At 49.5% G+C, this 27,538-nt stretch overlaps 1 protein-coding gene across 1 annotated transcript in view; it reads left to right on the top strand.

Annotated features, from left to right (window-relative positions):
- MED13L (mediator complex subunit 13 like) overlaps nt 1–26,696 on the top strand; it is a 161,851-nt gene extending 135,155 nt beyond the window's left edge. Inside the window, exons 15-31 of the mRNA XM_027905327.1 lie at nt 21–241; nt 1,569–1,774; nt 4,179–5,125; nt 5,805–5,984; nt 7,353–7,576; nt 8,541–8,733; nt 9,634–10,066; nt 11,436–11,655; nt 13,737–13,925; nt 15,647–15,870; nt 16,308–16,450; nt 17,546–17,704; nt 18,667–18,843; nt 20,942–21,096; nt 23,199–23,360; nt 24,261–24,373; nt 25,408–26,696. Of these exons, the coding sequence (XP_027761128.1) occupies nt 21–241; nt 1,569–1,774; nt 4,179–5,125; nt 5,805–5,984; nt 7,353–7,576; nt 8,541–8,733; nt 9,634–10,066; nt 11,436–11,655; nt 13,737–13,925; nt 15,647–15,870; nt 16,308–16,450; nt 17,546–17,704; nt 18,667–18,843; nt 20,942–21,096; nt 23,199–23,360; nt 24,261–24,373; nt 25,408–25,540 (4,079 nt within the window). The 3' untranslated portion in view covers nt 25,541–26,696. The remainder of the gene's footprint in view (nt 1–20; nt 242–1,568; nt 1,775–4,178; nt 5,126–5,804; nt 5,985–7,352; nt 7,577–8,540; nt 8,734–9,633; nt 10,067–11,435; nt 11,656–13,736; nt 13,926–15,646; nt 15,871–16,307; nt 16,451–17,545; nt 17,705–18,666; nt 18,844–20,941; nt 21,097–23,198; nt 23,361–24,260; nt 24,374–25,407) is intronic.
- The last annotated feature ends 842 nt before the right edge of the window (nt 26,697–27,538 follow it).

Here is a 27,538-nt window from a genome sequence, read left to right as displayed (position 1 = left end):
TGTTCTTGCATCGTCTTTAGCTGTGGCAGATCTCCAAAGGATGTTCCCAACACCACCTTCTCTGGAACAGCACCCTGCCTTCTCCCCAGTCATGAGCTACAAAGACGGGATAAGCTCCGAGACTGTGACCACCCTGGGCATGATGGAGAGTCCGATGGTCAACATGGTTCCAACACAGCTTGCTGAGTTCAAAATGGAGGTGGAAGATGGGTTAGGTAGCCCCAAACCTGAAGAAATCAAGGTAACACGCCAAAAATGTGGTTGTTTTTGTAAGCTCATCTATGAATGCTTTGATTTTCAGAAACGAGTCACATGCAGGGTGTGTAGCCCACCAAAATGTGAGCTGGGCCCATATGAAGTCTGTAATAGGGGAAAAAAATTCTCCTCTAGTAAAAGAGCTTTTTAATCATGTCCCTGATTTTAACTATGGGCATTTTTCATGTGGTAGTTTTATGTCTGTAATGTTTTTGGGTGTGCTCAGGAAACAAACAACATTGTCTGTAAAAATCAGCCCTGTGCCCAACAGAAAGTATGAAAAAACACCACCCTTGTGCCTAAGTGGCTGTTAAATGATACATTTCCTCAGATAATTCCTCTGTAGCACCTTTGCTGGGTCACCCTCCCTGAAGGGTGAAGTGGTGCCCTTTTCTCTCTGCCATGTTCCTTTCTTGGTTAGGGATGAGAAAGCCCAGGGGTTGAACTTACTGTGTTTATTCTTCAGCTGATGTTACTTCCCAAGTGTTAAGCCTAGAAGGGACCATCCTTACCTGACTTTCTGTGTGACACAGGTCAGGGAATGTCACCCAGTTCCTTTGGACACAGGGAATAAAAGGGAGATGCCCCCTCTCAGTGCAAGGGAAAAATGCAAAGAAATAAGGAGATGCTAAACGCTGTTACTGCTCTAATACTGGTCTTCACTTTGCAGTAGTGCCTCCAAAGGACTAGCTCTGTTCTGAAAGAGGCTGGGAACAGCTCTAGAAACTCTGGCTGAGGTTCTTGTCATTGCTCTCTGCAAGCAGAAGTGGCAGTCAGTGAAAGCCCAGCTTGACTGAACTTCACTTATAGTTAATATTATGCTTGCTAGACAGTTTAGATATTTGTATTTAATACTCTACTTGTATTTAATAATTGGCATGTGCAAACTGTCCATTGTTATTACTAAAATTCTATGAATTTTATTCAGAGGCTGCCTCAAGGCACCTCAGGTTTCTTCACACTGTGACTCATTGTCAGGACAGAAGTCATGCAAAGATCAATCTTTTAAGGGCCTAAATTAGGTGCTAAAGCCAAGTAGTGTGAAAATTTCCCAGAGCACTACTCATGTTTCAGACAGAGCTTGTCCTGAAGGAGCCTGCTTGGGTTGTGCAGCACCTCGGGGTTACAGGGAGCCTCAGCTGAGTTTCCTTGGAGGAATGCTCTGGAATGTTTTGTGGAGTGAATAAATATCCTTAATTTTGGCGAGAAAAAAGCAATTGTCGAGGGTTGAAAGAGTACAGTGGGTTTGAATTTAAATACCTGAGGAACACCCCGACCCTGTTGTTGTAACCGGTGCCACTTTGGTGTTTCAGGACTTCTCGTATGTGCACAAAGTTCCATCATTTCAACCTTTCGTGGGCTCCTCCCTGTTTGCTCCACTGAAGATCCTGCCCAGCCAGTGCCTCCTACCTCTGAAGATCCCAGACAGCTGCATCTTCAGGCCTTCGTGGGCTGTTCCTCCCAAAATCGAACAACTCCCCCTGCCGCCTGCAGCCACTTTCATCAGAGACGGCTACAAGTGAGTGCAGTCCTGGGGGAAGGAGCTTGTCCAGCCCAGGCCTGAAAATGACTCATGAATTGGAATGGCTGTCTGTGTTGGCAGAGCTTTGTGACCTGCAAGAGTAACTGAAACCTTTTAGGTTTGTGGTGGTCTGAGATGAGGACAGTTCTGATCTCAGGATTTACACCCGGCTTTTGGCAGTCAGGGCTGTTTCAGTGCCCACTGCACTCTTGGTGCTTCTACAGAACAGGGACACTCAGGACCTGAATTACCTGCAGATTCTGATACAGGAAAATCCTGGGATTTAGCATAAAGCAGAAGTGTTAGGGAACAAAATGACTGCACTGAGCCCCTCATGTCTGTCCCTTCCCATCTCCAGCCCAGTCAGGCTCCCCTCTGGTTGGTACTTGTGTGTGAGTTTGAGCTCTAGGTGGATGATCTCTGCCCCTGGTGGTTCCAGTTTGCCCTCTGAGGGCTCCAAAGATGTTGAGAAGGCCCGTGAGAGCTCCTCTGTGAGAGCTCCTCTGTGCTCTTGGTGAGCCCTTCTGAGCTCCCGTGTGTTCCCTGAGTGGGTGACCTGGGACAGGTCGATGGCCTGTCCTGTGCTGTCCTGCCCTTTTTGATACCAAAAGAAGAGATGCCAAGTACCAGAGTGGTGTGACCTATAAGGAAACACTGACATTAATTTTCAAGGCTTGTATTCCTCACTCAGTTCTCAGAGATTAGCAGTGTTTGTGGAGGAAATTCATTGCTGGAGGTTTTGAAAGCTAAGCAAGAATTCGCACCATTAAATTAATAAAACCCCTTAAAAAGCAGAATAATAGTACAAAGGTCTCCTGCTGCACTGCTTCATTTCTGGAGGAAGCTGGCTGTATCTTTAAATCAGTCTGTAAATCCTTTAAATCAGTCCTTCTCCAGCCCCAAAGGATCCTTCAGTGCTCTCAAAAGAATTGCAAAGAAGAAATTGTAAACCCTTGATACAGTGCCTGGGGAGCAATTTAATTCTCAGGTTTGTTCATAATAGTAACTGATGCACCGGGCCTGAGCTGGTTATTAATTTCAGGTATTTGTTGGGGAAAAAACCCCTTTCATTTTCAATCTAATCCAATTAGAGTGAGGATTATTACTGCAGGCTTCCCACAGAGTGGTGATTGCCAATCAAGGTTTCTAGGTCACCTTTTCTTATTAGTCTGAGGCACTCTGTGCTTCAGCTCCACGGCTCCTTCAGCCTTGCCTCATTATTTTTCCCTCTCCTGCTTTGAGGTGGACTCACATCAGCTCAAGGTAATAAAATGCTTGTAAGGAATAAGGTCTTCACTGTTTTCCTTTTCAAGTCATTAGTGATAGGTGAGCATTCAAATGATGGTCCTTTTCAACAACACCTGAAATAATACACTGTGAGAGCAGATAAACATGGAAAAACCCTGATTCCCCTTCTCCATCCAGGGACTCACTGAGTTCTCACAGGCTTCCCTTGCCCTGATATGAACACACGCCAAGAGGAGTGACCTGGAGAGGGAACAGTAAAGATTATCTTTGTGTGGCCCCACATCACCTGTGTTGTGCTAGGAGTCATTGCAGTGGAGGAGAGATCCCGTGGCAATGTACCAGCTGTTCTGAGGTCACATGAATTTGGCAGAAAATGCCAAAAACAGAGCAGTAAAAGCCAGCCCTGAATGGAGATGACCCAGAGATGCAGCTCTGAGCTTTGCTGGGCTAAGAGTTTGTAAGGGAACGTGTCCTGTTGGGCTGTGGAATGTGGGTTTGAATTTACAGACTGGGACATACTGTTACCAGCTGTGAGTGGTGTCGTGTACCAGCACGGCTTGTGACAGCTATTTAAAGGGATCACTTCTAAAACAAAGTAACTTTTGTGTGCTTCTGAAATACTTTCCTCATTTCCACTCGTCTGTGTATCTCTTCACAGATAATGGTGTTTACAGTAACAACTACAGTTCTTTCTCTTTCCCCTGAAAGATTTACAAGTAATCTAAATCTTAACTTATTTCATCTAGAGATTGTTCTCAAGAGCATTTGAGTTTTAGGCCATGGGAATAATCTTTGAGAGGGTGAAGTGCCTGAGATGAAACCTGTTATAATAACAGGAAAAGTGGTGTGTTCATGGTGAGAATTACCAGCTGTGTCGAGAGACAGGAGTGAAGGTGGTGGGCAGTGTGTTCTTTACTACTTTTGGTTTTCACCATCTCCTTTAAGTGTTTAAAAGTGAGTTTTGACCGAATCAGAGTCCGCAACCGACCAGTTTGTGATGGGATATGCCCCTGTTTCCTAGTTTGTGATGGGATATGCCCCTGTTTCCCAGTTTGTGATGGGATATGCCCCTGTTTCCCAGTTTGTGCTGGGATGTGCCCCTGTTTCCCAGTTTGTGCCAGGGTGTGACCCTGTTCCCATGTGTTCCTTGCAGCAACGTGCCTAGCGTGGGGAGCCTGGCAGACCAGGACTACCTGCAGATGAGCACCCCCCAGATGAGCACCCCGGTGACGCTCAACAGCGCGGCCCCCGCCAGCAACAGCGGGGCGGGGGTGCTGCCGTCCCCCGCCACCCCCCGCTTCTCCGTGCCCACCCCGCGCACCCCCCGCACGCCCAGGACGCCCCGTGGCGGGGGCACCGCCAGCGGCCAGGGCTCCGTCAAGTACGACAGCACAGACCAGGGCTCTCCCGCCTCCACGCCCTCCACCACGCGGCCGCTGAACTCGGTGGAGCCGGGCACGGTGCAGCCCATCCCCGAGGCGCACAGCCTGTACGTCACCCTCATCCTCTCCGACTCCGTGCTCAACATCTTCAAGGACAGGAACTTCGACAGCTGCTGCGTCTGCGCCTGCAACATGAACATCAAGGGCGCCGACGTGGGGCTGTACATCCCGGACTCGTCCAACGAGGACCAGTACCGCTGCACCTGCGGCTTCAGCGCCATCATCAACCGCAAGCTGGGCTACAACTCGGGGCTCTTCATCGAGGACGAGCTCGACATCTTCGGCAGGACCTCGGACATCGGCCAGGCCGCGGAACGGCGGCTGATGGTCTGTCAGAGCGGCCTGATGTCGCAGATGGGAGAGGGAGCCAGGAGGGGCCAGGAGCCCCCCACGAGCCTCCTGCTGCTCCTGCAGAACCAGCACACGCAGCCCTTCACGTCGCTGAGCTGCCTGGATTACATGTCCGCCAACAACCGGCAGGCGCTGCCCTGCACGAGCTGGAGCTACGACCGGCTGCAGGCCGACAGCAACGACTCGTGGGTGGAGTGTTTCAACGCCCTGGAGCAGGGCCGGCAGTACGTGGACAACCCCACGGGGGGCAAGGTGGACGAGGCCCTCGTGAGAAGTGCCACTGTCCATTCCTGGCCTCACAGCAACGGTAGGGGCACAACCCACCCTTTGGTCCTGGGATTCGTTTGAATCCTGGCAGTCGTGACCCGCCTCATCTTTATGTGGGAAGTGGCAGACCTGAGAACGCACTAGAAATAGAGTTCTGGAAGCTTTATAAATGATATCTGAAGTACCGATAGTCTGGTTACATCTCAAGTACCGACAGTCCCGTTGTCCTCAGACTTTGTGGCCTAAATTGTGACAGAGTCTGAGTGGAAGTTCACAGATCTGAAGCAGAGAGGCAAAACAAATCCGGGTGTTTGGGGGAAGGCAGAATTATGGCCCCTCATTTTCTGGAGAAGGGTAAAAGCAGTCAGCAGCAGAGAACTGCTCTGTATGTGAGAGTTAGGGGGGAGAAAGTGTCCAGGGAAAAATAATTATTTTATAATTAAATACTACCTGTTCAAAGATGCTCTTGTGGCAGACATCTTGTGAACTGAGCTGGGCAGCAGTAGCACTGGAAGGTATGTGAAGGCTGTGGTGACAGCTTTATTGCAGCAGGGATTTCAGAAAGCACCACGTGAAATGCCCTTAGGCTGATTAGAGTTGCCCAAATTCCATGGGCGGCGTGCAGAGCAGTAGGAAGGCACAACACACAGAAAATGTTGTCCCCTCTGAGGAATTGTTGGTGTCCCTCCCTGAAGTGATGGTGCTCCTTGTCCTTGCAGTGCTGGACATCAGCATGCTCTCCTCCCAGGACGTGGTGCGCATGCTGCTCTCGCTCCAGCCCTTCCTCCAGGACGCCATCCAGAAGAAGAGAACGGGAAGGACCTGGGAGAACATCCAGCACGTGCAGGGACCACTCACCTGGCAGCAATTCCATAAGATGGCCGGCCGGGGAACCTACGGTATGTGCACTGTGGGCCATGCCAAGCTGGAATGGAAGCGGAGTTCCCTGGGAATGGGTTCTTGCTTCTGTGTTAGGAGGGGGCTCTTCACATGGCTTTAGAGTGCCCTGAAAGGCATTTGAAGCTCATCTTGAACAGGTGGTGGAGGCTTTACCCCTCCAGACAGATGGACATTTACAGAGGGCAGAAGTGGTGGGTGAGGCTCAGCCCCGTCTGAGTGTGGGGTTGGGCTCAGACTGAAGCAGCCTGGTGTAGACACAACGTGAACAGGGGGAGCTGCTAAAATCAGCCACAGCCCAAGGGGGAGAGGGGCTGTGTGAGCTGTGCAAGTCCACAAAACCTGGGGGTGCTTTCTCCACACACAGCTTTGCTTGTTCTCAGGCTTCTCACAGCCTTAATAAGAAGCTTTGTTTTAAATCTCTGGCTGTGACACCTCTGGGAAATCCAAGTTACAAGCCAGATTTTGCATGTGCACTTTTGCAGAGCAATGGCAGACATTTAAATCTGTATTTCCTATTTCAGGCTCAACCCATGCAGTCGTGGTTAGTTTTTTTACTACAGCTTCGTTTCCTCTCTGTTGGTATTTGATACATTGGTGCTTTCCTTGGGGCTGGGACAAGCGGGGGTAACTCCAGTTCCTGTCCAAGGCTGTTGTGCTGCAGTGCTTGTAGTAATCTGTAACTTTAAGAGTTAGCATTTGCCAATTGTTGCCAGAGAAAAAACCCGAAATTCTCATGGAGTACAGAACAGAGCCTTTGATGGAGAGTCAGTGAATTTTACCGAACTTTTTTAATAAAGTTGAATTACATTCTGCAGAAACTACTGGGTATATTTTAGCTTGACATTTTCAGCAATATTTCTTCCGCTGAGCTCAGTGTCTGGGAGTCACCCTGTTACCCTGGATAATAATAATCCTCTCCGTGGGGACAACAAGTGCTCAGAGCACATCCTGTGGAGAGGGGCAGGAGGCAGTTTATGGAATCGTGATTACGTGGTGTGGTATTACATACCTGGCAATAAATGAGCCTGAGCTTTGGTAATTTTGCACAGCCAGGTGGAGGTGGGTGAGGAACTGTAAGACCAGATTTTGTGTTTTCCTGTTATTACTTGTGACAGAACAGGAACTCCTGAGCTGTGGTTATGGGTATGACAAAAGAAAACCAGGACCAGACCATGACGTTTCTCAAGGACAGTATAAATCTCCGTTATTGAAAATTTTTTTCGAGAAGGGCCGTGTGAGAACGTGGCTTACCAGGGCTGGCACACCCTTGACACCCATTTCCACTCGATGATCAGCCTCAGCATGGCAAGGGATCAGTGATTTCCTGTGGTTTTAACATTTCTTCTTTCTTTCTTTTCTCCTGGAAGGCTCTGAGGAATCCCCCGAGCCTCTCCCGATCCCGACGTTACTCGTGGGCTATGACAAGGACTTCCTGACAATCTCTCCCTTCTCCTTGCCCTTCTGGGAGAGGCTCTTGCTGGACCCATACGGGGGCCATCGGGACGTCGCCTACATCGTGGTGTGTCCGGAAAACGAGGCCTTGCTCGACGGAGCCAAAACTTTCTTCAGGGACTTGAGCGCTGTATACGAGGTTGGAAACAGGGACCCCGCTGAGTTACTGCTTCCCAAGTGTCACTTCTGCCCTGCTGCAGGGTCACTGGGAGAAATCCCTGTTTTTTAAAGTCACAGCTCTTCCAAGGAGGGTTTTCTTTCCCTCTGAGGGCTTTCCAGCAGCATTGTCTGAGTTACCCTGTGATTCTCTGGGCAGTTTGGGGTGTGTGTCCCCCCCTGCTCTTTGCAGCACACAGAGGATGTGGCAGTGGCTTTAGTGCAGCCTCACAGCGATGGCCCAACCAAACCTAAAGAGCAGGGGGCAGACCAAGGAGCTGCTTTCTCAAAACTGCTAAGCTGGACATAAACCATTAATTGTTTTGGTGTGCAGGTGCTGTAATCCCCAGTACCCAGAATTCCTTACAGAGTCAGCCAGGCTGGAAAAGCCCTCTGAGATCATCGAGTCCAACCTGTGACCCAACCCCACGGTGTCACCCAGCCCGTGGTGCTGATGCCACACCCAGTGTGTCCCTAAATACCCCCAGGGACGGTGACTCCACCCCCTCCTGGGCAGCCCCTTCCAGTGTCCAGTCCAGTCCAGAACTTCCTCCCAATGTCCAACCTAAATCTTCTTCCCTGGTGGAGCTCAGGGCTGTGCCCTCTTGTCCTACTGCTGGTTCCTGGGAGCAGAGCCCGACCCCTCCCAGCTCCCCCCTCCTGTCAGGGAGTTGTAGAGAGTCATGAGGTCTCTCCTGAGCCTCCTCCTCTCCAGGCTGAGCCCCCCCAGCTCCCTCAGCCTCCCCTCACTCCACTTGTGCTCCCCCTGCCCAGCCTCAATGCCCTCCTTTGCCCTTCCTCCAGCTTTGCTGTCAGTGCCTCCCATCAGCAGTGCAACGCAGCCTTTCCTTTCGGTGCATTTGTTCCGGTGTGTGCTGGGGATGGAGGGTTTAGGCTCCAGCCAGGTGCTCGGCATCTCCCCACGAGCGTTTCTTCTCCCCCCCCAGATGTGCAGGCTGGGCCAGCACAAGCCCATCTGCAAAGTGCTGCGTGACGGGATCATGCGGGTGGGCAGGAGCGCGGCCCCCACGCTGCCCGAGGAGCTGGGCAGCGAGTGGGTCACCCAGCCCTGGGGCTCCGAGGACGGGGACAATCATTCCAGGCTCAAACTCTACGCCCAGGTCTGCCGCCATCACCTTGGTGAGTCCCGGCCGTGCAGGGGGCTGGGAGGGCTCTGCAGGAGGTGGAAATGAGGGTGGGGGTTCTTCAGGCACAGATTAACATCTAATTCAAAATTAAAAGCTGTTATTTTACCCAATTTCTTAATCCTTCCATGTTAAATCTGCCTCCTTTTTGTTGTTGTTTATCGGTCTGGGGATCACGTCAGAGATTCAAAAGCCAGTTCTTATCTCTTTAAAGCAGTCAGTTTGGTATAAGGTGTTTGCATATCATAAAGATCACAGAATGATGGAATAGTTTGGGTTGGAAGGGACCTGAAAGCTCCTCCCGTTCCACGCCCTGCCATGGGCAGGGCCACCTTCTGCTATCCCAGGTTGCTCCAGGCCCCTGAGGCATCTGGCAGGGCAGCACTGGAAACTTCCCCACTGGTGATTTACCACCTCTGAGAGCAAATAAATAAGAAATTTCCATTTATTACTTATAAATAATCACTGTGATCTTTTTCTGCTGCTGAGGGGCAGAAATAACTCTAATAAAGTTTGCCATTATTGTAGCTCAGACAAAAAGGACTTCCAGGCTTTCAGCCTGGCAGAGATAACCTGTCCTAGACTGTAGAGCTGAGCACTGTGTGACACTGTTACTGCAGCACAGGCTGGGCAGAGACGAGGACATGGCAGTCACAGTCACAGAGCTCTGCACAGCCAGCCCTGCTTTGAAGGCATTTTGATCCATATCAGTCAGAACTGAAGCCCTGAAGAGTGGACTCCAAAGCAAACATTTATAGTGGAAATTCTATTAATTAGCATTTTATGTTCTTGGAACGTTCCAGAAGCACAGACAGCGTTGTCTGACCTGCTGGTTGCTGCAGGTTCCTCTGGTGGGACTGTCACTAATCCCCTCTCCTCTCCCCCTCCGTTCCAGCACCTTACTTAGCCACCCTGCAGCTGGACAGCAGCCTGCTGCTGCCCCCCAAGTACCCGACTCCTGCACCAGCCAGCCAGGCTCAGGCAGCTCCCGGCAACGCTGGACCCGCTCCCTCCAACCCCTCGTGTCTCTCTGCCGGGGCTCCCGCCACGGGCGGCTCCTTCAGCTCCACACCCAGCGCTGGCACCACCAGCCTTGCCGCGGGCAGCACCTCCTCCTCGGGCTCCTCCGTGCCGCTCTCGGCCTCCTCCTCCACGCCCAGCACGGCCCCGCTGCCCGGCAGCTCCTCCACGCCGGGGTTCACCGGGAGCGCCGGCCCTGGGCAGGGCGGCAGCGCCACAGCCGAGCGATCCCAGGGCGGCTCCGGCCCCGCCGCCGACAGCGAGCCGGGACAGAGCCTGCCCCAGCAGCAGCAGGAGGGGCAGGAAGGGTAAGTGACTGGAGTGCTCTCACTCTGCTCCTCCTCACAACCCCCGGGCTGCTCTCACAGCGCTCAGAACCTTTAAACCTCCCAGGAAGGGGAGGCTTTGGCCCCTCTGGCAGGGTGGAAGTGGAGCAGGGCCCGTTCTGGGAGGTTTGTAGCAGTCACTGGTAAAGGGCAGTTGGAAAAACAACCCTCCCCTTTTTTGTTCCAAGAACCAAAGCCTGGTTCAGCTGCGTGGACGTGGGTGTTGGAGCTCTGGGATCCCCCACCTGGCCTGTCTTTGCAGCACCACCAGCACAGAGGGGGTCTCAGACTCTGTGCCAAACCTGCTGGCCTGGCCTGCCTGTGACAGGCACTGCAGGATATCCCCTGGAGCTGGATGCCCCTTGCTCCATCACACCTGTAAATGCTGACAGATGGAAAATAAAAGCCACAGATTTATTTTTTTTTTCTAATTTTCTTGCATTGCAGGGGTTGTTTTGCAGGCAGGTACACGGTGAGGTCAGGAAACAGGATTGGAGTCCTGTTACTTTAAAATAAATTTCAGCAGCACAACTCTTTTAAAGACTTTGCTATGAACAGGCATCCATCAAACATAAAAATCAGGGAAAGGTTTTTTGACATTGTATGTTAGTAACTTCCTGAGGGAGCGTGTTTTTCATTACTCTCATAATAATGCATATTGCTAATAGTCATGGTGTGTGTGGTGGAGTTCCTGTATGTTGAGGGAAAAGCCCACATCCTGTTGTAGTGTGGGTTGTCCTTGAGACATCTGTTCACTGATCTCTGCAAAACACCCCCTGAGCAGCTGCAGCAGCTTCTGACAGTCTGAGCTGCTTTGATCACTTACAGATGTTGAGCCTCCTGCTCGTGGTGAGGGGTTGGAGGAGCAATTTACCGAGTGAGAAATGTTCAGTTGCTCCTTCCATTACCAGTGGAACCTTCCCTGTACCTGAGCAGGACTTCAGGCTCCATGAATATTGCTGTGCTGTTCTCAGTGCCTCCCTCCACCTCTCCCAAAAGCAAACCCTAAATTGCACCAAAACCCAGGCAAGCACCTACATGAAGAGAGAACTCACAGAGCTAATAGTAGTCAGCTCTTCCATAATCTTCAGACATAATCTATTCTGATTGCATTAAATGAGATGATATGAGACTCTTTAATGCATAACTAAAACCGGGTATTTTGGATTAGGAACCGTAGTGAGCGAAGGTCCCGTCTGTCGCTGTTGTCACGGGTTTTAGTTTTGCTTCTGGGCATGGGGATTCCTCAGCACTTTCCTTTTCCCCACCACCACCTCATCCTTGCAGAGTGTTCAGAAAAGCAGATTGACCCTTGTTGTGTGCCTGTCCCTCTCTGTGTGTGTGTGTGCAGTGTCCCCGAGCGGGAGCGGATCGGGGTCCCCACGGAGCCGGAGGCCGCCGACAGCAACGCCTACCCCCCTGCCGTGGTCATCTACATGGTGGACCCCTTCACCTACACTGCAGAGGAGGAGTCTGCCTCAGCCAACTTCTGGCTCCTGAGTCTCATGAGATGCTACACAGAAATGTTGGATAACTTGCCTGAGAATATGAGGAATTCTTTCATTCTCCAGGTAGCGCTGCCCTTCCTCTGTGTCCTCACAGTCCCTCTGTCACAGCACGTGTGTGACACACCCTGCTCAAAGATACAGAGTGGGAGATAATAGAATATTTAGGTGACCTTTAGGAATTATTTTCTTGGCAGTGTAAGGTTATATATAAAAAAAAAAACGAACCTTGCTTTTTGATGAGGAAAAATTTCAAGCAGCCACAGTATCCCTGTGTCAAATCTGTCTCCTGGAGAGGGATTGCAGTTATTTCAGTTGCAACTTGAGTTGCCATTGCCAAAAATGTCCAGTTGCTCCTTTGATTGCTTTACGTGTTGAGTTGTTTGCTGTTTATATTCCCTTGATTTATACTGTTTAATCCAAAAGAAGTATGCGAAACCAGACATTTAATGCATAATATAACTATTGTACTGTTATTATCTGCTGCTTAAAAATAATTTACCATGTAACTTGGCATATAATAATAGTTACTTACTCTGGAATGACTTAGGAATTGAATTTGTGCAGCCAGAAGCAGCACTTGGCCTCTTGCCCAGCCTTGCCTGCGTTGCCAGGGCTGCTCTGTGCCAGAGGCTGAATGAGTGTGGGGAGAATGGGAGGCCAGAGGGCACAGGCTGTGCCTGTCCGTGTGCAGCACGGGCAGGAAGCAGCTGGGAAGGGTTTCTGAGGGCCTGGTTCAGGTGTGCCCACCTGGGCTCAGAAGTATTTCAAATTATATATATATTTAAAGAAAGAGAAGTGGAAGTTTTTGTGATGGGACACCGACACTGGGTCTGAGGCTGGATCAGACAAGCAACAGACTGACCCTCTTTCTCAGTACTGATTGTTTTCTGGGCATTTACTTTATTGGGCATTACAATACTGTTTGTTCCTCGAAATATTTGGCCAGTTTAAGTCAAACCAGCAGTTTTCTCTTAAGTAAAGGGTAACTGATCTGGTTCCCAGCACTGCGTTCTCACAGCTGTACCACAGCACAGCCAAATATGCAGTTACTTCCAAATAAATCCACCCCAAATGTTTACAGTTTATTACAGTTCCTATACAGAGGGGAAAGCCCAGCTTCTGGAATTCCTGGGTAAAGCTGTCTCTTAAAAACACACAGCCACGTTTAGCAATAGAGCGTGCTGCCAAAGTTCTGATGGCTCAAGCAAGAACCATAAAGTAGTAAAAGTTTTGTGATACTTAAGTTTTATTACTACTGAAAATATTTGTTGAAAAAATCTGCTTGGGTCTTGCAGTGTTGGCTGCAACGTCAATGTTTTCATTGACAGTTTCTGCTCTCACTGTAAAAGGAAAGCAGCTTCCAGAGCCACGTGTGGGACTTGTGCAATAAAAAAAACAGCACATTAAAACAATCAGGTTGAAGGGATTTAATTCTAATTTTAAAGTGGATTTGAACTGGAAACCTGATTTTTGTCATGCTTTGTTTACTTCTGTGCCACTTCTCCCTCCTGCTCTTGTTGTGCAGTTGGGTCTTCACCACCAGACTCACCTCACGGGCAGATCTATCTCCCTGTGGCTCTGGTTCTTGCTGGTTGAACATGTGGATTCACTTGTGCTGCTTCATTTGACTGTCTGAAACAAAGCTGAGCAGCAGCACAAGGTGGCTGAGCTTCCAGTGATTACTGAATTGAAAAGGAGAAACAACCACACAAATCATTATAACAGGATCTTAACTGTGCTCTCTACACTCCTCCTTGAGAATGACACCGTAGTGCCAATTCCCACGTGGCCAGCACACAATTCCTGGCTCTGAGCCCGAGCCGTGGAGCCAAACCTGCCTGGAGAGCAGGGATTGTGCAGCTCAGCCCACCTGCAAATGAAGGCTTTGAAAAATTCGAGGTGTTTTAATTGGGGTGTTTGATTTTATAGCAAGGATTGAAGAGGTTCAAATTCACTGTCCCAGTGCGGTGGGAGCAGCAGTTCTGCCCCAGGAATGCAGCCCTGACAGGAGCAGGGATGCAGAGTGGAGTGTCCCCGAGTGTCCTGGGTGTTGGGTGACTGATGAAGGTGTGAGTGTGGTTTGATGTTAATGAGCAGCCCTGGGAAGCCTTTCCATCCTGCTCACGCTGTTGCTGCATCCCCAGATCGTGCCTTGCCAGTACATGCTGCAGACAATGAAGGACGAGCAGGTTTTCTACATCCAGCACTTGAAGTCCCTGGCGTTCTCCGTGTACTGCCAGTGCAGGAGGCCCCTGCCCACCCAGATCCACATCAAGTCCCTGACGGGCTTTGGGCCGGCTGCCAGCATCGAGATGACCCTCAAGAACCCCGAGGTTGGTACTGGGGGCAAGCAATGAAAAGCTGCTGATGAACTGTAGCAACTTTGCTCAAATATCAAAGGAAGAGCAGAGGAAACACGTGCAGGGGGGGGTTTATCGAGGTGCAGCAGACAATGGTGATATAAAGGGAAAAGACAAGCTAATGCTAAATAGAAAATAGTAGGAAAAATGTCAGATTACTTGCTTTCAAAACATTTTAAGCTCCTGGTTTTGAGTCGTAAAGTAAAAGGTTAAAGATCAGTGTGAAAGAAGAGAAAATGCACATCATTGCTGGGGATTCTGAGTCATTTTGTGGTTTTAGTCTCTAGTGCTCCACCAAGAGTTTGTGTCCAACTTGTGTTTCTGTGCACATATTTATGCATAGATATGAAATAAGTTCCTGTGCCTAATTACAGATGGGATATTAATTCCCTGAGGTAATGAAGAAATCTCCCTCTTTCCATGGGCTTATCTTTCATCTGTGTTTTAAGGTGTAAATATTCAAGCCTTGTTTCTGGAATTTCAGGGATTTCAAAAGCAGGATAATCCATCCTACTTTCTATGAATGTTTTGCATTCTTTGAAAGATAACGATGAATATTTTATTTAGGTTTAATAGACAGTAAACACTTCAACACTTACCTTGGGATAAAGACCTGCCTGTTGGGTTTGAAACCTGCTTGCAAAATCCTCACAGGCCCAACCTATTGGCACGTTCCACTGCTCACACGAATCCATGGGGTAATAAAGGGTAATAGATTGGCAAGACTCCTTCGAGCATCTCCCTCCCTTTAACTGATGTTCCGCTCTCCTGCCAGCCTGGGATGGTTCCACTCCTGCCAGGGTGGGATTATTCCTTCAGAAAGGGACGGGAGCAGAAACACAACATCCCTCCATGTGTCTGAGAAAACACCATCCCTTACATTTCCTCTGAGCTGATTACCTTGCACTTTGCATTTCATGTTTAATTTCCTGAAGATGCAAAAGACGGCAAAAATAGGGGAAAATGTTTTTGTGAGGCACTTGCATTTAGCACAATTAATTAGTCAAATCTGTACTCTACATGCATTTGCTCTCAGTCTGCTCTGCAGGCTCCCAAACTTTGCTGAAAAATTAAGAAAACACCCTGACTATTTCCTAATTAAGGAGCATGTCTGGTCAGGCCCTTCCCAGTTGTTCTGCACAGAGGAGTTAAAGAGCAAAGACGGCTTTGGGGGGACCGTGTGGGAAGCAGCTTTGCAGAGGGAGACCTGGAGGTGCTGTAGGGCAGGATGGATGTGAGGCAGAGGTGGATGGAGCAGGGCAGGGGCAGTGGGGCCGTGCTGGGAGGGGCTGCAGGGCAGCCAGGGAGGGGCTGGTTCTCCTCTCCTCTGGCTCTGAGCTCCTCAGAACAACAAACACGGAGCAAATCCAGCCAAGGGCCTCGAAGATGGTTGAGGGAGAGGAGCATGTGGCAGCTGAGGAGGTTTAAACTCCTCCTGTGTCAGAGACAGGTCCAAGGACTGGTTTCATACCTGTGTATAAAAAGAAGTGTTTAGATAAGGTTTGAAGTGCATCAGCTTTAACTACAGCAATGAGTTATCTATACCCCACCTTTTCCCAATCTCTCTCTTGACGAGGAATGCCTTGACCATAATTACAGTTTCAGCCTCCCCTCTCTCTGTACTCACTGCCGGTGTTTCCTGGGATAAATTGGTTCTGATCTGTCTGCTGACCACCCTGGTGTCTCTGTTGCAGAGGCCCAGCCCCATCCAGCTGTACTCACCTCCTTTCATCCTGGCACCCATCAAAGACAAGCAGACAGAGCTGGGGGAGACCTTTGGGGAGGCCAGCCAGAAGTACAACGTGCTGTTCGTGGGGTACTGCCTGTCCCACGACCAGCGCTGGCTCCTGGCGTCCTGCACCGACCTGCACGGGGAGCTGCTGGAGACCTGCATCGTCAACATCGACGTGCCCAGCAGGTACTGCTGGCCCTGGGGGCGCCTGTGTCATGGTTTCACCCCTCACACACGCCCCTTCCAGCCCTATTCCCTGCTGAAGAGATGGTGGTGGTGTTACGGTGATAACATTTCAGTCGGCACTCTGATAATTTAGACTCTGCAGAGGAAAAAGCTGCTGAGTTGCACTTGTTTTATAGCTTATTTTACAACTGTTTTACCTGCAACTCTTACCTTGAAGAACACCTGGTGTGTGGCTCAGCAGTTTGACACTGCTTGATGTCACTGCAGCAGCAGTACTGGGAGCACACACGTGGTTTTCTCCTGTTATGAGCAGTAAAAGTTGTCAGGGACTGCACACAACTGTAAGAACTCCTTAGAGGGTAAGCAGTGACAGAATCACAGTGAACAGAAATCCTTGATTCTCTTCTCACTGTTTTTTTCCTTTCCTCAACCTGCAGGTCGAGGAGGAGCAAGTTGTCTGCCCGGAAGATCGGGCTGCAGAAGCTCTGGGAATGGTGCATTGGAATTGTCCAGATGACATCCCTGCCCTGGAGGGTCGTGATCGGGCGGCTGGGCCGGCTGGGCCACGGGGAGCTGAAAGGTGGGGAATGGCAGGGGGGCTCAGAACTGATCACTGACCTTTAAAACTAAAAAAACTGAGAGGGATCATCACAGAACCAGAGAATCCTTTGGGTTGGAAAAGCCCTCTGAGGTCATCGAGTCCAGCCATTCCCCCAGCACTTCCAAGGCCACCACGATCCCACGTGCCCGAGTGCCACATCCACAGGGCTTTTGAGCACCTCCAGGGATGGGGACTCAGCCATTCCTCACAGCTCAGCATCACCTGCACTCTGCCATCATGCAGGAGCATTAGATGGAGTGAATTTAGCTTAACCTTCCAAAGTCCTGTCTCTGCTTCTTAAAACATTTACCTTTACAGTGAGGTAAACAAGATGCATCAAGTTTGTCACAGACAGGACAAGCTGTTGTTTACTCTGATTGACTTTAGTGAGGGTAAACTGGCTTGGGAAGGCAGATACCGAGCTGGCCAGGCTGACTCCTCAGAAGTTCATGATAATCTACACCAGGGCTGCCAAAGCCTTTCCTCTCCCTTTGTCCCCCACCCCCTTGTTGTCTTCACACCGATGCCCCTTCACCAAGTGGATGTGGGTGTGAAGTTCCTGGCAGGAGAATCCCCTGATCCTCCAAACTGGTGTCTCCTGGGCCGTGCAGCCAGGATTGCAGGGCTGCAGTCCTACCCTGCACTGAGCTCCTCTGCTGGTGTGCAGCAACACTCTGCCTCTTTGTACCCTGGCTTTGACGTTACTCCCTGCAGGATTTGCAGTGTCCTTCCAAGTCCTGGGCCTCGTCACACGTGAGGAGAGCTCAGATCAGCAGTTACTGTGACACAGAAATACAGACAGGAGTCAGTTCTGATTCCTCGACTTAAACAGCACCAAACAAACAAAAAAATCTTGCAAAAAAAAAAAAAAGATACAAAAGAAAAGTGCCACGGAATGAGACACTGCAGGAGGTGTCTGAGCACCCAGTGTGCAGGGCCAGAGCCCTCGTGTGCAGGGGGAGTTCAGGGCCAGGGAAATGCAAAGTGTTCTGAGTATTCTGCTGTTTTCAGGGGAGTGCTGGCTCTGTCAGCTCCCCATTCCCTCTGTCCTACCGTGCTGCTTTCTCCTTGCAGACTGGAGCATCCTCCTGGGGGAGTGTTCCCTGCAGACAATCAGCAAACAGCTCAAGGAGGTTTGCCGCATGTGCGGCATCTCGGCGGCGGATTCCCCGTCCATCCTCAGTGCCTGCCTGGTCGCCATGGAGCCTCAGGGCTCCTTCGTGGTCATGCCAGGTATGTCCATCCAGCTGCTGCGGTGCCAGCTGTGCCAGATCCCTGACCACATCAGCACAGTGATCTTGGGATTGCTGTGAGGACCTTGACTAGCGTGGGGCAGAAAACAGGCTGAGCCAGCAGAATTCCCTAAAATACCATGGGGAGATGCTGCGCTGGGAGTGCAGGCTCCTCAGGGGAAGACTGATGCCTTAAAATGTACATTATGTAAGGTTTTTTGTGGCAAGATGACTGTTGAACTGCTGACTTTTCCCCTGGGAGGCCAAGGGTTCAGGCAGCCCCTTCCCACAGGCACAGAGGAGTCTGCCATGGGAAAGAGAAGGAGCCTCTGGAAAGGGGAATAAGAGTAAACCCACTTGCCTCCTCATGTGCTGGAGTTACTTAGAGAGTTCACTCATAGCAGCAGCCCAAGGGGTTAAGCTGAACTAAAATTAAGTGTTGAGATTCCCTTTTTGTATGACCTAAGCACGTACTTTTTAATGGATGTGGTGCCATCTCCTTAACATATCCTTACAGACCATTCTGGGCTTTTTTACATTTAGAAAGAAAAGATTGGTATGTGGAACAGAATTAACTGAGCTTGAAATTTCCTTATCAAGCTGAGTATTTTTCAAAATCTCAAAGCAGAGGTTTTGTAACGTGAGAAAATAGATGGCAAGTGTGGCTTTTTTCCCATCAGTCAAAGCGGGGTATATTTCATAATTATACAGAGGGTGTGAAAAATCAATTTGGCTTCTCGTTCAACAAGTGAGTATTTGATTAAGGGGCAGCAGAATGACAGAAAGGTGGGGCTGAGCACTGTCTGTGCAACTGGTGATCTGAGTTTTAAGCTCTGCCAGCAATGTATTCTTTTGAAGATCAGGCCCTTTAATACTTGCATGAGCTTGCAAACCAGGTGGGATGGACAGGAATCCACTGGGAGGGGGTGCACGCTGAGCTCTGTGCTGTCTGTGCCCTGGCAGATGCTGTCACCATGGGCTCCGTGTTTGGCCGGAGCACGGCGCTGAACCTGCAGTCGTCCCAGCTCAACACGCCCCAGGACGCCTCCTGTACTCACATCCTGGTGTTCCCAACCTCTGCCACCATCCAGGTGGCACCAGCAAACTACCCCAACGAGGATGGGTTCAGCCCCACAAACGGTGAGTGACACTGGGGGGTGAGAGGGGCCTTTCCAGAACCTCAGCAGAGCTGAACCGAGTGGGAATAAACACCCTCACGGACCCCACGGCACCCGGCTGGGCTCAGAGAGAGCCACACAGGGCTCTGTGGGTACAGGGGCACACTCTGTGGGTACAGGGGCACACTCTGTGCTCTCCCTGAGCCTGCTTTCAGATAATCACACTGATTTATTCCCAAAGGGACGTGGACCAACCGTGGCACAGACCAGACAGTGCTTTTTGTTGTTGTTGTTGTTGTGGCTGGGTCAGACCAGCTCGTTTCCCAGCAGTGCTTCAGGCTGTGCACAGAGCTGGGAGCAAGGAGGCGCTCTCAGAATTTTGATCCCCCTGTGAAATAGGTCAAATAGCCCAACCTGAGACTTCCTGATGCCCCCAGAGTGCCTTCACACACACATTGAGCCCTGCAGTTTGTGCCAGCAAGACTCTGCTTAAGACTTGATGTCAAATGAGCATTTTCCTGCTTTGTCACAAATCCTTCAAATGATTGCGAAGTAATTTAATCCAAGAGTCGCCACGAGCAGGTACAGTAGGAGTATTCAACAGTCACCATCTGGAGAGGAGGGCAGGCCCCAGTTTAAGGGAAGGGTGCACTTTGATGTGTCCCTGCTGGAATGTCAGAGGGCCCCGTGCAGGGAAGTTGCCCCTCTCAGGGCTCGTCCCTTGGAGGCCCCGGGATCCCCCCAGAGCTGTGCTGACAAACATTAACCTGGCTTGACCTGCCCTTCAGTGCTGCACATGCTAATTGGAGTCAGGTACAAGGACTGGCCTTTTCCAAAATGGTGTTAAATTTAATTTTCTTAACTCTGTCCTGCTTAATGATTAAGCTGCTTCCTATGCCATTAGGCAGCTCATTTATGCTTTGGAGGCGAAGCAGAGCATGACACGAGCTCTGCTTTGTTTGCTGGGGCTGGAGGACACAAGTTAATAAACCTTAGTTAAGTCACTGCTCCGGCAATCCAGAGGTTCCCTTCAGGAGATGAAGGAAAACAACCACCTGCCTGTTTCAGTACTGGGACTTCAGGTGACATTAGTTCAGGACACACATCCTTTTCCACTTTATGTGGAGTAAATTCCTCTTTTTCAAGAGAAATTGTTATTTATTATGATATGCATGACTTCTGTTTAGGGCTTAATATAAATTTGATTGCAATTCTAATTAATCCAGTTAATTTGGGCAGCTCCCACTATCCCTTTCTACCCCCTAAAATGTACTTTAAACGTCAGTATAGACTTCAAATATCTTTGCCTGCTGAGGAATCTGGGTAAGAAATACCCCTCTAACCCACCCTGTGCTGGCTGTAATCCTTTGCCCTGTGTTTCTGCTGCCTTGGCCTTCCCTCCTCATGGCACTGGAACCCTTGTGCAGGTGCCTGAGCAGTGAGTGCCCATCTCAGAGCAGCAGACACCCCCTCCCTGTGCCTCCGGCCCTTCCCAGGTGTGGCTAACCCGGATTAAAGCAGCCAGTGGATAATGCAGCTGCCTGGGATTCCTGGGATGGAAAGGGGATATGAAAAGCTGCCTTGTGTGGGACCCAGGTCCATGTGAGGGGGGAGCAGCCTTGCTGTCCTCAGGGGCTCTGGGGCAGTTCCTGGGAGCTGCCAGGGCCGTTCCTGGAGCTGGGGGAGATCATTCCGGGGGGCTGAGGAGCAGCACCCGCACAAGGGACGCTCAGGGGTGTGTTTGATGCATTTCAAGGTTTGTTGATGCGTTTCTGGGAGCAGCTGCAGAGAGGTGGCCGTTTCTCTGTTCCAGAGTTGAGCTGGGTTCTGTGGAGCTGGTGCAGCAGGATTTTTGCTCCCTCCACAGCCACCGCTCAGGTTCATTATCTCAGCACTTCTCTGCCAACTTTCCCTTTCAAGTCTCTGCGGTTGCACTCAAAGGTTCTGAGGAGGATTAAACAGTGAAGGGTTTATCTCTGCTTTCATCTGCCTGGAGAGTATGTAAAAGAAAAAAGGGAATGATCATAAATTAAAGGGAATGGTAATAAATTACAAAAATGTCTCGGAAAAAAAGAGAGTACAGCACGTTGGAAATGATTTTACTTTCTTTTCCTTTTCAGATGACATGTTTGACCTCCCATTCCCAGATGACATGGACAATGACATTAGGATTTTAATAACAGGGAATCTTCACTCTTCACCAAACTCCTCCCCAGTTCCTTCCCCTGGATCACCCTCTGGCACTGGAGTGGGGTCTCACTACCATCACAGCAGGGTAAGGCTGCAGCACCGAGGGGCACCTGCTGCTTAAAATCAAACACAGAGAAAGACCCAAATCCTCCAACAGAGTCACTTTTTCCTGTAGGTTCTCACATGTAATTAAGTCAAGAGCCAGCAAAAACCAGGTTAGGATTGAAGGTGCTGGTTAAATACCCCTGCAGAAGGTGCTCTGCTTTGGTTATTTGCATCTCCCACGTTAATTGTTGGTGTGCAGGGTAACTGAGAGGAAGAGAGGAGGAGAGAGAAGCTTTATTGCTGTGTGGCAGAGCCACAGCTGATGTCCTGCATAAATCCAGTCTGTTCCCATCCATTCTTTTCTGGACAATCCCACAGAATAGCCCTGGCACAAAGTGACGAGTTTCTGAGGGAGAGGAAGCAATGGCAGCCCTGTTCCCAGGGATTTCAGGGAGGCCAGAAGGGAGATAATTCTCCCAGAGATGAAACCCTGCCCATGGAAACTCCACAGGTGCTGGATGGTTATGCAAAGGTTGTTTTCTCAGGAATATTTAGCCCAGAGCACATAGTGTGTGTAAGTTATTTCTGTTTGAAGTGGCTTTTGTAAAGTCAGTTCCAACATCAGTGATCACTTAAAATGCAAATTATTTTTGGTAATTCAAGGTATTTTTTTGAATTGGCTTTCACCTAACTTAGATCAGGTTTAATGGAACTCTCACTCCTGCTTTTAACTGTGTAAGACTGAGCTGTTCTCTTAAAATGGTTTCCATCACAATTAGGTAGAAGTTTGATGCTTCATAATTTTCTGTGGAGAAGTTTTGTTCTAAAAGTAGTACATTAAAAGCAGTAGCATATTACTTCTTTACTAAATAATACAGTACTTTATTACAGAAACAGCCTGACTTTTATACCAGCAAGAGAGAACCCCCTGCGTTTAAAAGCTCTGGGTTAGTAATCTGGATAATTTCCTTGGATGTGCACCTGGGCTGTCACTGGTCTCAGAGGAGACTGTAAATCTGGTTGCAGAGGAAGTGCAGAGCACTGACACTGCTGACAACTTTGTGTTGATGGTGCAGCTGCCCCTCCAAAGGTAGATAACAGATCACTGCTGTCCCTGCTTGCTCCAGACTGGCACGTGAAAGGTTCTGAGCCCTGTTCCCAAACCCAGCAGCCATAAAGCCCAGCTCCTCACTCAGGACACTTCCCTTTGCTCAGGTCACTCAGGTCTGTCCTGTGGCGCTTCCACAAACACCTCTACAGGACCTGCTCTCCGTGGAGCTGCTGGGGAGCAGCCCTGGGAGTTAATGGCCAGGAGAGACCTGGCCAGAGTAATTCAGGTTAACCATTAACACAGGCCTGGTAATTGCAGTGTAATTCTGTTTTTAACCAAGCACAGCCTGTGATCTTCCCCTCGTGGGGCGGGAGGTCAGGCCTGTCCCTGTGCCCCATAATTGATGGCTCAGGGCTGTGCCCAGGCCAGGCTGAGCCTGCTCCGGGCTCCGTGGAACAGTTGCCTTCCTGGGATTCCTGACCAGGATACTGCAGCTGGTTTGGGATTGAGCTGCTTTCTGTGCAGGGGAATATTTTAGGTTTTTTTTTAACCTATTGACACTAAAGACATCTATGGATTAAGTGAGCTGCTCTCCCAGTTCTGCAGGGATAAATTACAAGCTTTTTTACTTTGCAGGCATCTTTTGGGTTTTTCCTTTATGAAATAAGAAAGAGTGTTTCCAAAATGTGTCTTCCAAACACATTTAAAATAGGAATGTGCTATGGAATGGACTGGCAGGCACCTTCTGATACATCAGGAGATCCCTGTGGATCGTGACAGCTCAGGGCACTCAGGGAGCTGTTCAGAGGCACAACCAGAGCCTGGTACCTCTGAGTGGCTCTGTAGCATCAAATTCCACGTGTTCTCCATTCAGTTCAGGAGGCTGATGGTGGTGTTTGGGAACCTGCAGTGCTGCTGGAGCATCAGCCTGGAGAACCAACCACGGGGGGAGAAGGGATTAGACACCTTTGAGCAAGATTCATGAATGACTCATTAATCACAAGACAGTAATTAGCAAACAAAGCCACTGTTACTGGAGTGGGATGTCATGACCTAAACCAACAGAGCTGCCTTTCCAACTCCTCTTTCAGAGCCAAGGGGAACGTCTGCTGTCCAGGGAAGCCCCCGAAGAGCTGAAGCAGCAGCCCCTGGCTCTGGGATACTTCGTGTCGACTGCCAAAGCTGAGAACCTCCCGCAGTGGTTTTGGTCCTCCTGCCCTCAGGCACAGAACCAGTGTCCCCTCTTCCTGAAGGTCTGTCCTGCTCCATTGCTCTTTCCCTGCCTGTACAAGTTGCACGCTGGAGTCTGTGGTGTGAGGGTGAACCTGAGGCCTCCCCCCAGAAGGGGCACCCACAGCAGACCTGCAGATTCACCGAGCCCTGGGCAGTCTCCTGCAGCTTCTTGTCTGAATGAACCAAAAAATGGGAGCTGGTGAAGAGCAGGGGGAAAATCTGTCTTGAATAGCATCACATTAATTAAGAAGTCCTAAACATCTTTTTAAGGCTTTTAACTAAATTTATTCCTTAGGCAAACTAAGCCATTCCAGGACTGATGTGAGCAATGACCCACAGCCCCCATGGCAGGCTGGGGCTCAGGCAGCACCCCAGGGGCAGAGCACTGAGCCCTGGGCCTTACACAGAGCCCTGGGCCTTACACTGAGCCCTGGGCCTTACACTGAGCCCTGGGCCTCACTCTCTGCCCCTCATGGACACGTGTCCCCCAAGGGTGTGCATTTCTTTAAACCCACACAAGGGAGGTGTCAAAATAATATGAAAAATAAACCACCCCGGGTTTGGGGCCAGAGATGAGGTTTTATGCTGGACTTAGAGCTGCCCTGCTGCTGGGAGAGCGTGGAGACTTGGGGTGGTTTGGTACTAAAATAGCAAAAGAACCACTGGCACAGCCCAAGGGTTTCCCCATCTCTCCTGCCCTGACAAACATTACAGAACAGAATTCAGTGTTCTTTTTTTAAAGATCTTTGATTCCAGTCAAAAAGAGAAGTCAGTTTATTCAAAAATGTAACGATTAACTTGGAAATACACGTGGTCATGGTGGGTTCATCACAGAATTGCCACCTTTCTGTGCTGTCCTGAGGTGAATGGATCTGTTCCCTGCCATGTGAGGATTAACTTTTGCTTTCTCCTCTGCACAGGCCTCACTACATCACCACATCTCTGTGGCACAGACAGACGAGCTCCTGCCTGCCAGAAATTCTCAGCGAGTTCCTCACCCCCTTGACTCTAAAACTACATCAGATGTCTTGAGGTAACACCTTTCAGGTTCTGCATTTCCTCCCTAAAGGTTTGGGGTATGGGTTCGGGGGTTTCAGAGGGATCTTTCCAACCTGGCAAAATTATTTGGGGTTTTATCAGCAGTTTATAACAGTTCTGTGCCCTGCACGTGTCTCTGGGCTCTGGGGCATCTCCTGCTCCAGCTGCTGTCTCCTTTCCCCCCAGGGCAGGGCTTTGAGTGGGAATTCAGGGGGTTTGCTACTCCTGGGAACAACAGTCCAAACTCAGAAACAGCTCAGCCTCACCAAGGAGGCACCTTGGTTTGCCCCTCTCAGAGTGTCCTGTTCACTCGGGGTCCAGTCCGGGCTGTGCCAGTGATTCTTTTTAGTCACAAAACTGAATGGATTTATAGAAGGAGATAAAAGTACCCTCCTGATACCACTGTCTTAGGAATTGGGATGTTCCTGGATTAATCCAGAGGGGGTGTTGTGTTGCTCAGGATAACCAGAGGCCTGTTTGCCCCCAGAGCTGTGTTGTGAGAGCGCACAGTGCAGGACACACCAGGGAGCAAACAGAGACTCAGCAGGGAGCAGGAGGAATAATCTCATCTGGGAAACTGCTGGTGTATTATTCCAGAAGATCTGAAGCTGCACCCTCTTAGAGGGCTGAGCTCTCACAGCTGTCTTGGGGTATTGAGTAAAAGGAGGGTGCAGGGAGTGCACAGGGAAGGGATGAGGTGCACCATAAGTTACAAGAGGAGGAATCCTGCTCAGACACGGGATCCCAGGAACAGTGTGATCCAGTACTGGCACAGAGAGGCTGTGGAACACCTTAGAGGCGCTCAAGCCTCAGGGCTTTAAAGGCAGCGGCACTGGAACCCCTGTGAGTCCACACTCTGTGTGTTGGGCAGGCCCTGCATTGCAGTTCAGTTCCAGTTCAGACAGTGCAAACCAGAAAACTCTGCCTGCCCTCCTCCCCAGCGAGGTTCCCGCTTTGCCCTCCCCCCGGCGGTGCCGTCAGAGTTTGGGGTGTCAGTGCTGGGGTGAGCAGTGCCCGTGTGTCCCGCAGGTTTGTCCTGGAGCAGTACAACGCGCTGTCGTGGCTCACGTGTAACCCGGCCACGCAGGACCGCAGCTCCTGCCTGCCCGTGCACTTCGTGGTGCTCACCCAGCTCTACAACGCCATCATGAACATCCTCTGAGACTCACCGAGCGCTTCTTCCTCCGGCCTCGGCCCCCTCGGCCTGACCAACGTGCCACAGCCTGCACACCCCGTCCCGCTCCTCTTCAGACCAGACCCTGCTGTGCTGCTGTCCCTCCGAGAGCACGCGGGGACCGAACCGCCCGGCGACACCTCTGGCAGCTTCAGTCCAAAATCTGGGAACATCCAAGAACAGTGAACACAGAGTAACCTCAAGCCAGTGTTAGTTTGGTGACCCAGTAACTACTGGTCAGTGTGTGATTATTTTTTTTACTATTTTATTTTTTTAAGGAAGACTCTACGGGATCTTTTTTGTTTTGCATCAGGAACTGATACACAACCAAGAGCGGGCTCAGCCCTGCCAGCAAAACCACCTTGTAGTGACCGGTTGGGGTGTTTTTGTTGTTCGATCGTCGTAAACTGGGACTTTGCAGGAGGAGAAAAAACCACGACCACACAACCACACAGTTGTAGTCTCGTATAAATATTGGAGTTTTCTGTCTACCTGGAGTTCCTGTCAGAGTGGATTGGGATGAATGCATGCATTTGTTACCTGTCCATGTAGATATGAATGGTCTGGAGATACTTTATTTATTTTTAGGTTTGGGGAGGGGAGGGATTAAATTATAAAGGACCAGGAACAGTAGAAATATCTTCAAAATCCAGCTCCGTTCCACTGTGGGGTTATTTATCTACAGACCTCTCACTCTTCTGATCTAGAAATCAAAAGTGAAGCTCTTCACAATCCGAGCCCAAGCTGGGAAGGGAAGGATATATTGCATTTTAAGGAATTCTCGCCTGGGTTTAGCCTGGTTAAAGCAAGGAATGGCCAGTGTTCAGTGAAGGAAAACACTACCTGAGGGAGAAGAGTGAGAGGGAGGAAAAATACTTTAAAGCCCAGTGTAAGGGCAAGTGGAAAGTGGTAAATTAATCTCTGGTAGAGCTACGATTGAAACATATTTCCAGTAAATTTAGTGATGCTAGAAAGGTATTTACTGAAAGCCAAGTCGCCCTTGAATTCTGGGCAGACTCGTCCATGTACATATCCAAAAATAGGTTTTCTTTTTTTTTTTGTTTACACTAAATCAGTCGCAAATCTGGTGTATTTTTTCTGCCTATAGGAAGGAATATTATTTCCAAGAAATAATTTTTAAAAATAAAAAAATAAAAAGCAAAGGTTCTATCATTAAAATTCAGTACTTGAAAAGCTCTGAGGGGAGGGGGTGGCGGGGGCAGAGCGGCCGTGCCCGGCGGCACCGTCAGCGCTGGGGACCGAGGGGTTCCCGGCAGGATTTGGGGGATTTCTTCATTCCAGCCCCGTTTGCCTCCTGGTTTTGGGGGTGCACTGGGCAGGGCTTGGGGTCGGGGCACTTTGGTGGGGATGGGTGACCTGCTTGACCCATCCAGGGAAAAGGGGGAGAGGAAAAAAAAAAAAAAAAAAACCCACCGAGTTGAAAAGTTCTTCCAAAAGACTTTCGTGTGTTCTGGTTAAAAAAATAATAATAATAATACTAATAATAATTAAAAAAAAAATAAAAAATTAAAAAAAAAAAAGGAAATTCTATGGTTTTAAAAAGTATTTTTCTTGAGATGATGTAACATTTAAAACAAATTCTATAAAATAAGTAAAAAAAAAAGAAAAAAAAAAGAATTGCTTGTGTGATGGGAAGGTGGAGGCAGAGGAGGAGCCTGTAAATGGATTATTTCCTTCTCTGCACACACCTCCACGTGAGTATCGTATCCTCTTTGCAATGTATAGGTTAAAAAAAAAAAAATCTGATATCAAACCATTTGTATCTAATGTGTACAGTGTAAAATTGACTTTAAAAATATTGCAGTACTATTTTTTCTTAATCAGAAAAGAAAATTCTCAAGGCCTTTTGAAGAGCATAAAAAGATGAAGATTGTAAACTTGTATAAAAAAAAAAATTTAACTTGGGGAGGAAAAAAATGTAAAGTAGACATTTGTAATCTTTTACCATTTTGGGGGTTATTTGTT

Source organism: Empidonax traillii, unplaced genomic scaffold, assembly GCF_003031625.1.
Source record: "Empidonax traillii isolate 1590-97213 ecotype Southwest subspecies unplaced genomic scaffold, ASM303162v1 scaffold1142:size416873, whole genome shotgun sequence".
In the NCBI taxonomy this organism is placed as follows: Eukaryota; Metazoa; Chordata; class Aves; order Passeriformes; family Tyrannidae; genus Empidonax; species Empidonax traillii.
Note: the sequence above shows the minus strand (reverse complement) of the source record. Positions and strands in the feature narration are given on the sequence as shown.